Source organism: Humulus lupulus, chromosome 4 (genome assembly GCF_963169125.1).
Source record: "Humulus lupulus chromosome 4, drHumLupu1.1, whole genome shotgun sequence".
NCBI classification, from domain to species: domain Eukaryota; kingdom Viridiplantae; phylum Streptophyta; class Magnoliopsida; order Rosales; family Cannabaceae; genus Humulus; species Humulus lupulus.
In genome coordinates, this window is record NC_084796.1 from 57,163,394 (window position 1) to 57,174,208 (window position 10,815).

At 45.3% G+C, this 10,815-nt stretch overlaps 1 protein-coding gene across 1 annotated transcript; it reads right to left on the bottom strand.

Annotated features, from left to right (window-relative positions):
* Positions 1 to 815: 815 nt before the first annotated feature.
* LOC133832205 (uncharacterized mitochondrial protein AtMg00810-like) lies at positions 816 to 1,850 on the bottom strand. The gene has a single exon (XM_062262579.1). The coding sequence runs from the start codon at positions 1,848 to 1,850 to the stop codon at positions 816 to 818; it is 1,035 nt and encodes a 344-aa protein (XP_062118563.1).
* Positions 1,851 to 10,815: the final 8,965 nt, after the last annotated feature.

Below are 10,815 nucleotides of genomic sequence, written 5' to 3' on the forward strand. Positions count from 1 at the left end.
CTTGATTGTCCCTCAGACTAGCCAATTCTTCTTGCAACGCGCCCAGGGTGCTCTTCAGCGTCGCATCGTCCATTTCCTCCTCTTCAAAATCTAGTTGCGGCTCATCTTCCGCCATGCTTGCGGGTGGAGGAGGAGGTGGTGGATTCGACGGTGCAGCGGTGGCAGTCTGGCCATCTTTCCTTCCTGCTTTCGCCATCAGTTTTCTTAACAACTATGAATCGTCCTCTCAATGAAAGCACCAGAATGTTGACCCACGATTTGGCCAACTGACACGGAGTCCAAATATGAATGATATGGACGAATATAAAGAGAATAATGTAATGACGAAAGTAAAGAAAACACAGCAATTTATAGTGGTTCGGCCCCAGGATCTGGTAATGACCTACGTCCACTTAGAATTATATTGATATGAAATCAGAAGTGTGATCAGAGAACTTGGGTTCAATAAGTTTCAGCACTTCACATAAAGCAATACAAGTTTTCTAGGAGAAATTCTATCTCTCTATGATTTTTCAGCCAAAAAGGTCCCCTTCCCTTGAGCTATATCTTGCTATTTATAGGCTCAAGGAGGGTTACAGAATATTGTTATAGATATTATCCCCTGAATAGTGGGATATTCAGAAGATTGCATGAGATAAATTTGGGATTCACAAAGATCTTCCCATAAATGTTGCTTTGCCAGCGGAACCACCGACCAGACTGGTCGTGGCAAAGATAGGCTTGTCCTGCTTCTGGTGTGTCTCCTGGTCGATACTCTAGCAGATGCTTCCAGGTATCAGCCACGTGTCAAGAAATTATTCGCCACGTCACAAATGCTAATTTACTGGATAACAGAAAGCATCAAGAAAATATTGTAGCCAAGTAATTTCACTTGCAGTGGCAGCCAACGCCCTATACTCAGCTTCGGCAGAACTTTTCAAAATCGTAGGTTGTTTCTTGGATCGCCAAGAGATTAAGCAATCTCCTAAAAAGACACAAAATCCTGTAGTAGACCGTCTTGTGATGGGGCAAGAAGCCCAATCAGAATCTGAAAAAGCTCTAAGGTTGAGGGAAGAAGAAGATGGGTAGAGAAGGCCTTGCCCCGGTTTGGACTTCAAATATCGGAGAAGATGATGCGTTGCTTGTAAATGGGGAGTGCGAGGAGCTGACATAAACTGACTAAGGTAGTGAACAACGAAGGTGATGTCAGGTCTTGAGAGAGTGAGGTAAAGGAGGCATCCAATAAGTCTTCTGAACTGGGAAGGATCATGTAAGGGCTGGCCAGAAGTGGAGTCAAGTTTTGCCCGTGGATCCATAGGTGTGGCAGCAGGTTTGCTGCCCAAATATCCTGTATCTTGTAGTAGTTGAAGAGTGTACTGTCGTTGAGAAAGAAAAAGACCAGCAGAGGAGCGGGCTATCTCGAAACCAAGAAAGTACTTCAAGGGTCCCAGAGCTTTAAGCTTGAAATGGGTGTGAAGAGTTTGTTGTATTTGGTGTAATTGGTGTAAGTCTGGTCCAGTAATGATTATATCATCAACGTAAACTAGGAGGGCAATGAAAGACGTCTCTTTGCCTTTTGTAAATAAGGTGTAATCTGCCTTGCATTGGGTAAAACCATCATGCAGTAGAGCTTCTGTCAACTTAGTGTGCGACTGCCGTGAAGATTGCCGAAGACCGTAAAGGGATTTGTGAAGTTTGCAAACCGGTTGAGTACCTGCATTCAAAAAAGGTGGAATTAATAAACCAGGGGGAATAGTCATGTATACTTCCTCATTTAAATCACCATTGAGGAAGGCATTATTGATGTCCAACTGAAGAGTATGCCAATTTTTTATGGCAGAGATAGCTAAGATTAGTTTAAGTGTAACCATTTTGGTAACATGGGAAAAAGTATCGAAAAAATCGAGGCCTTCTTGTTGAGCATATCCTTTCGCCACTAAACGAGCTTTGTAACGCTCTATAGTACCATTGCTATGGTACTTAATTTTGTAAATTTATCGACAACCAATGGCCTTTTTATTTGGAGGCAAGGTAGAAATGGACCACGTGTTGTTGTTTTGCAAGGCTTGCAATTCTTGATCCATAGCATGTACCCAATTGGGATCAGTGGCAGCTTGCTTATAGGAGGTTGGCTCTGGATTTGTGGATACTGCAAGAACCATATTATGATGGTTAGAAGATAGTTTGGAATAAGACAAAAAATGTTTAATAGGATAAGGAGTAGTGTGTGTGAGTTGAGTTGCATTGTTGCACTCATAATCCGTAAGATAGGCAAGTGGTTTTGATGTCCTGGCAGACTTGCGAGTGGGGGCATGTTCGTGGGACACATCAGGTAGAGAATGCGGTGAGGAAGAACCATCATCAGGCTGAAAAGGAGACTCAAGATGAGTATCATTTTGTAAAGTGGAGGTTGAGTCAGCACTAAGAGGACTTGCTGGTGTAAGATTAGAACCACGAAGAGGGGCAGTTGTCGAGCTAGAGAAATGAGTGACATCAGGATCTGCAATAGGGGTGTTAGAAATCATAGTAGAGGGTATAATGACATTAGGAAAAGGATCAGAAAAAACAGTAGTGTTGTTCAATTTAGCAAAAGGGAAAATATTTTCGTGAAAAACAACATGCCTGGAGATAAGAAATTGATGAGTGTTAATGTCATAAAGTTTATATCCCTTTATTCCAGGGGGATAGCCAACAAAGATGCAAGTTCGAGCCCGTGGTTCGAACTCAGTGCGATGTGAAGAAAGTGTAGAAGCAAAGGCAAGACAGCCAAAAGTGCGAAAGAAATTGTAATCAGGCAGTTTAGAGTATAATAGTTCAAAAGGAGAATGGTTGGTCAGATTTGGGGTAGGTGTTCTGTTGATTATATATGCAGCAGTAAGAACACAATCTGACCAAAAAGAAATTGGGGTATGTGCTTGAAAAAATAAAGCGCGAGCAACATTTAAGAGGTGTTGATGCTTGCGTTCTGCAATAGCATTTTGCTGAGGCGTTTCGACACATGAAAATTGATGCAAAATGCCTTTCTGAGCAAGAAAATCAGCAAAGCCAAGCTCAGGGGCATTGTCTGATCTTATACATTTTATAACAGTATGAAATTGTGTCTCAATCATGGAAATAAATGTAGGAAAAATATGAAGCACATCCGATTTGTGTTTAAGGAGATAGAGCCATGTAAAACGAGATTTATCATCAACTAAAGTGAGGAAAAATCTATATCCAGAATGAGAAGGAATATGGTGAGGGTAGTACGGGTCTGAAGGATCGTCAATGGAGTATTTTGCCGTATATGAGTTCTGGATGGTAGGAGGGTTATCGTCTCCAGTAACACCAGTTGGAGTTGTAGTCGACGGAGATGAATCGTGGCCACCGGTCTTGGAAGAATCAGACATCGCAAGAAAAGAAAACGAAACAAGGAGGAGGAAGGAGAACCAAGGGAAAAACGGAAGAACAAGCTCGTCGACAAACGCCGGAGCCGAGAGGATGAACGCTGCTACGACGGAGGAGGGGGAAGCACGAAGAGAAGGATTGAACTAAGTTAGGGAACACCAAGGGTCCCTCTCTGATACCATAATACGAAGGATTGAAAGTAAGAGAAATGAAAACCAAAGCTTTATTATCTGAGTGAAAAACTGTGAGATTACAAAGGAACCAGCTAAGGTATTTATAGAGAGGAGAAATCAAGAAACAGAATAAGAAAAACAAACAGACTGAAACAGAACTGAAACAATAAGTAAAACAGAAAATATACACAACAGAATGAGAAACAAAGCCTAAGGGACTATGTTGTAATAGATTCATTTAAGAAGAACAAGGACAAATGTCCATTACAATTGCTTATGGATAAGCCAAAATGACAAATCATTTCCCAAAAGGGTGAGCAAGTGCCAACAAGGCCAAATGATCGACATACTGAGGCACACACATCATTTGTAGTCACAGTCGTTAACAAATACCATAGTACCATAGACAGTAGGTAAAGAGATAAACCAATGAGACATCACCTCAAATTCCCAACAAGGGAAAGACAAACTGGCATAAAAAAATGAAATATGTTATACCAAAATATTGGCTCTTCCACGTAGTGGCCCGCAAAGCAATGACATGTCAAGACAAAGCCTCAATTCCCCAATACTCAATACAGGAAAAGAGGTCTATTACGACGACTTTTGTCATCACTGTAGGTCCAGAAGTCGTCGCTGAAGGGCTTCTACAACGACATGTAAACACAAAAATGTCATCGTTGTAGATCCGTATATGTAGAGTCCTAGAACGACGAAAAATGGTGTCATCGCTGTAGAGTTGTGCTACAGCGATGACACATCGGTTGCAGTAGACAATATATTTTTTTGGTCAAAATTATCAATTGCGACGACATGTCGTCGATATAGGGCGGTTAAAAATTTGAAAATTCAAATTTTAAAAAACCTTACTACGACCACAAGTCGTCACAATAGAGGAGTGGGTTCTCTGACCTACTGCGACGACTTGTAGTCGCAGTAGATGCACACAACCAAAATATTCCGTGTTCTGCATTTACTCTATAACGACGACAAATCGTCGCTATAGATGTTTTTATTAAATTATTTTAAAAGAGAATTTGTTTATTGAAAATATAATTAAATATTAATAAAAAAATTATAAATATTTAACAGAAATTGTATTAATATGAAATTAAAATAAAAATAACTTAGTTGAACTTAGTACAAAAGCCAATAGTATCGAAAATGTAAAAAACCAAAGAAAATATTAATAAGTTAAAAAAAATAATCAAACTAAATGTTATCTAAATAAATCTCAAAGTCATCATCATCTTCGGGATGCTGTGGTGGCAAATGTGCTGGCTACTGTGCTAGAGTTGTTGTGGCTGCTGTGGTGGAAATCAACCTGAGACTACAAAGTTCGCCATCATGGAATGTGTCATATTCATGTCCAAGTTCACAGATTGAAATTGCGGGGCTGGAGTGTTCGGGTTGGAAGCTTGCATAAATTGTTGCATTTGGAGAAAGTTGCTATTTTGGGTCATGATGGCTTGATTGAAGTGTTGAACCATTGACTGGAAAGCCTCAGCTGGTACCATTGGAGGGATGACAGTGGTCGACATAAATGGTGATGCCTCTAACTCTGAGGAGGCTCTGGTGGCAATTGAGCTAGTGCCCTTCAACTTATGTCCAACACCTCGGTTGTGGCCATGATGTTGACCAAGTATTTTTGAGACGACTTGCGTCTCATCGATAGAGACACTTCCTGCTGAAGATGAGGATTGGGATTGCGTTTGTGTCGAAACTTCTTGCTGCAAGGCCTCCTGCAATTTAGCAACAATACAATTAATACATAATATAACTAATTAATAAACATATATACAAAACTTAGAAAGTTACTTACATATGCATCCTTAGCATTCGTGTTCACCCATCCACGTGTTGGATCATTGTGCATGTCATGGAACGATCAATAATGTTGTGAAATTCCTTATGTTATCCCCATTTCCTCCCCACAAATGTGGCACGGTATACTAAGTCCACGGGCTATCCTGAAAGGATTCGAGACCCAGACTAAGCCCAATGGACGAGGAAGGAGTGAATTTTGGTGGCCCAAATATCAGTAAGCCCAAAATTATCCATTGGACATCCCCACGTGGGAGAAGCCGGGACCATGAATCTGGCTCGTTTTGTCTTCCCCGACCCAGTATAAGGTGTCGTCCGAGGTGCGAATAAGGAGGATGTTTCCAAGTCTATAAATGGACTGGGACGATAGTGGATGAACCCGGGCTCTGGTAAACGAACCAGGGTCCTCGTAAATGGACTGGTACATTGATGAATGAACCCGTACTGGGCACCCAAGTTTGGTGTGATAAATTGTCCCCGACACTGACGTCACCTTGAGAAACAATGAGTTTTGTTTCCTTAACAAACCCACAGAAGAGGTTACATATGGAATGTACGCCGTTATTCAGAACAATACTGCCACTACTCTGACGGATCTTGTCCCCTGGATCTCCTTAGAAGCCCAAGTGAACCAGACTGAGGCTGCGCACTGTTGTCAGTCGTACAGAGTGGTTATGCTCGAGTCGGCCCAATGGAACCTTATTAGTGTATTTTATCTGATAGAACCCTTTGTATTAAGCCTCCGTTAGTGAGCAAACCCTAATTACATCTGTATTGGGCCCAAATTAGTCTGGCCCAAATCTAGTGCATCCAACTGCCTATAAATAGGGTCAGTTATGCACTATTGAAAGGATCCAAATTTTCTCTTGTAAGCAATTACTCTGCTCAAACTTGCAGAAAACTCCATTGTCAAAAACTCTCTAAGCTTTAAAACAACTGACTCGTGGAGTAAGGCTCATTAACGGCCCAACCATGTAAAAACCTTGCTTGCATATTCTAAATCCTTTCTTTTTAAGCTCTCTTATCTTTCATAATTCTAGTTTCCGAAAATTTCGGTAAATATTTTGGTGCTTTCATTGAGAGCTGAAGAAAGTTTTTGAAAAAGAAAAAGATATCAAATATCTGCAACAATCGTGAACACGAGACATACTACATTCGAACCTACTCACCAAGAATAACAAGGCAATGGGGAACCATTGCCCAATCAACCTCTCCCTCAAGACCAGCCTGACGATTCCAAGAATTTTGAGGATGGGGCAGATTACGAGGAGGGTTACTATGAGGAAGACGAGGAAAATGAAGGGAGATACCAGGATCACGAAGCTGAGGATCCCGCAATCCCCGAAGAAGAGATGAATCTCGAATAGGAGGATCCAAAGGTGGTCAAACTAAAACAACAAGTCCTGGATCAAGAGGCCAGGATAGTTGAACAGAAGGAAGCCACCCGCCAGATGCAAGAATCCCACCTGGCCCTTCAAGCCTTCACTGTTGCCCAAGGATTGGCAACCAATCCTCTAGCCGTTCTGCCTCCACGAATACAACCACCAGCCCCACTAGTTAGGACTGGCGCGCCTGAACACACAAGGCCGATCCCTACTCCGAGACCGCAACCTGGAGATGGCCCATCGAACCTGGCTCAAGAAAAAGGGAAAGCCAAGATGGTTAACCCTGTGGGAAAAGAAAAAACCCAAAGAAAAACTCATCCCATCCCAAAAACCAGGGCCAAACCTAGGGTCGATCCCTAGGAAAGAAAAGATGCGTCCAGTCCCACGACGGGATCATCTGATCGATCCGCAAGGGAAGTGCTCGTAGGGTGCCAAGCCCCAGGCTCTCCCAAGATAGACCGGACGGGAACAACGTTTCCACCCCAGCGCCTCCATAAATAAAGATCACTGAGGGCACCAGCGTGCGGATGAGCCAGAAGCCATTAGTTCAGGGGTCGACACGTCCCTGATAGACCTGTGCCATGGTCTAAATGCCCAAAAGGAGCGGGCCCGCAAGGAGAAGATCTACCCCAGAGGGGGAGATCTGAGAAATAACCTCAATGACAGGAGGAACGAAAGGGTCCCACTAGATGACGGAATGGCCAGACAGTACGTGGAACAGCTGGCCGCATTAAAGAAAGTCACGGACTGTCTAGTTCAGAAACAAGATGGAGGAGGTTTTGATTCTGAAGAGGAGGAAAAAGAACCATGCGCCAAACACATCCTGGATGTAGTGCTCCCGAAAGGGTTCAAAATGTCGAACCTACCTACCTACATGGGAACACAGACCCCAGGGATCACTTGTCCCGCTACAATTAGTTGATGACCGTGGCCCACGTCTATGACAACGGAAAATGTCTGTGTTTTTCAATCACTCTAGACGGACCCGTGAAAGAGTGGTGGAAGAGACTCAAGTCGGGATCTATCAAATCCTGGTCCAGACTACAGTCGGCGTTTCGCAAGAAATTTGTGGCCGCCATGAGGATGGACATGCAGATCAGCGCCCTCGCCAATATTAAGCAACTCCCCACAGAGACACTGAGGGCCTACATCCAGCGCTTCATAGAAGAAGCCTCAAAAACCAAGGTGGATGATGGGAAGTGCCTGGTGGCTCTCCAGTTTGGGATCCGAACCAGGTCCCTTCTCTGGGATGACATGCAGCGCAGTAAGGCGGCCACCCTCGAAGAATTCATAAGAAGGGCACAAGGCTTTATCAACTAGGAGGAGGCCCGAATCCAGACATTCGCATGGCAGTCGGGCCCCCAACCGAGTGCCCAAACCTTTCCTGGGTACGGGATGCAATATCCGACCCCTCACTACCCAACACCCCCAGCGGCGCCAGGGTCGACAGGTACTCCTAGAATGACCTTTACAGCCCCGACGTTCTACGGTCTTGCTTCCTCATGATAGGCACTGGCCCAATCCGCCCCATTTTCTGGATATGGGATGGTGCCGGTCGGGTATAGTGCTGCCCTCGGCAGGGCCCAACCGACTCTAATGGGGGGACGGAGGCAAGCATAAACCCCTCCCGGGGCAAGAGATCTGGGAAAGGAAAGAACTGAGCTGAGCCCTCTAAAAAGGGAAAGAGGGGCTACGAGCCCTAATACTCAGAGTACACCAACTTAGTGGACACCAGGGAAAACATATACCTGGCCACGGAGAGAGCAGTTCATTATTGGAAACCCACCCCCACATTCAAAGGGGGAAAGAACTCAAGGGACAACAGCAAAAGATGTGCGTATCACAAAGACGTGGGTCACTTGACCAAGGCGTGTCATCAATTGAAAGAAGAAATCGACAATTTGATCAAGCTGGGGCATCTCCACCAGTGGGTCAGGATGCTTGTGGGAGTTTCGGGACTACCAGTAGCTTCCAGACAACCTGCAATCCTAAATGCACTTGGATCGTACCAACCTCCCCATGGAGGGTACGTGACAGGCCCGGGAGCACAGACCCTTCAGGGGGCCCCAATTGTGCAGGCACTCGGACCCGGGATGCCTTTCCCCTCCGGAACCACACCCCCATGGATAGATGGTCACGTGGCCACCATCTTGGGAGGGTCCCGGAACGATCAAAAGAGGTATCTCAGTGAGCTCGACCATGACCACAAGATATGCGCCTTGGTCCAGACCTCGGCTCAACGCCAAAAGTTGATGAATTTACCCATCACTTTCACGGAAGAAGACGCCCAGAACGTCCACTTCTTGCATCCTGATCCTTTGGTCATCGATGCTCAAATCGCCAAGAAAATGGTGTCCCGAGTGTTGGTGGATGGCGGAAGTTTCGTCAATGTATTGTTCAAGCCAACCTTCATTGTAATTGGCTTGACTGAGGCAGATCTGGCCTCATGCCCAACGCAGATCTACGGGTTCCATGGAGATTCAATACTCCCGATGGGGAAGATCCAGTTTCCCATAACATTGTGGAATAAGATTCAAGGCTCTTTCAAATGTTGTACATTCGTAGTGGTGGATTGCCCCACTACTTACAACGTCATCTTTGGTCTGCCTGCGCTGGTCCACTTCGGTGCCATCACCTCCATCCGCCACCTCTGTATAAAGTTCCCCTGCGACAACGGAGGGGTAGGAACAACCCGGGGAGACCAGAAGAGCGCTCAGAAGTGTTACCACATATCCGCCCGACCAATTTATATGGTCCACGAAGAACCTCTCGAGGAGGAAAATGTTGATCTAGTCTCGCCTCCTCTCCTGACATGGAGGATGGTCCAAGACGAAGATGAACTAGATCCGCAGATAGGGGCGAACCGTGCACTAGAGCCTATGGAGGAAATTGAAGAGGTGTGCATCAGCGACACCGACCCGACCAAAGTAATCCAAGTCGGGAAGAACCAGAATGCAGAGGTCCAGGTTGCCATCATCCCCGAGTAAAAGAGAACCAAGACGTCCTGGCTTGGTCACACTCGGATACGACTGGGATCGACCGTAACATGATATGTCACGCCCTGAACATCGACGAGGGCACGACTCTGATCTGGCAGAAACGGAGACCTCTTGGGGCGGAGAAGGTAGAGGCCCTCTAGTTAGAAGTTGAGAAGTTATCTTCAATCAACTTCATTCGGGAAGCCTTGTATCTCGTCTGGCTGGCAAATCCGGTGCTGGTGCCCAAGCCGAACGGGACGTGGAGAACTTGCATCGACTTCACGGACCTCAACAAGGTCTGCCCCAAAGACTTTTTCCCTCTATCCCGGATCGGCCAAATGGTAGATGCAACGTCCGAGTATGAGATATTGTGCTTCATGGACGCTTATTCCGGTTATAACCAGATTTTAATGCACATAGCATACCAGGAACACACTAGCTTCAAAACAAACAAGGGGGTGTACTGCTACATTATCATGCCCTTCGGGCTGAAGAATGTCGGGGCCACGTATCAAAGGCTCGTCAACAGAATGTTCCAAGCCCAGCTGGGAAGGAATATGGAGGTCTACATAGATGACATGCTAGTCAAGTCCAAGACCTGTGGAGGTCACGCTGATGATCTGGCAGAAGTGTTTGTCATCATTCGGAAGTATGGGATGAAGCTGAACCCCAAGAAGTGCACCTTTGGTGTGGCATCCGAGAAGTTCCTAGGCTTCATAGCAACCTCCCGGGGGATAGAGGCCAACCCGGACAAGATCAAAGCACTAATCGATATGCCTTCACCACAGAAGCAGAAAGTCATTCAGAGCTTGATAGGATGAACAGCATCCCTGAGCCGTTTTGTCTCGAAAGCCACGGACAAGTGCATTTCGTTCTTCAACATCATTCGTGGAAGCCAAAGGTTCAAATGGTCGGCCGAATGTGAAGAGGCTTTCTAGAGGCTGAAAGAAGATTTGGCCCAAGCACCAATCTTGGCAAAGCCAGTGGATGGGGAGCCGTTGTACCTCTATTTGGCCGTGTTCAAACATGCCATCAGTGCCGCACTCATATGGGAAGAAGGAAAGGCCCAGCTCCCAGTTTATTATGTAA

Excerpts from the sequence above, each read along its gene's own strand:
- LOC133832205 (XM_062262579.1), bottom strand. The coding sequence starts at position 1,850 with ATGGTTACACTTAAACTAATCTTAGCTATCTCTGCCATAAAAAATTGG.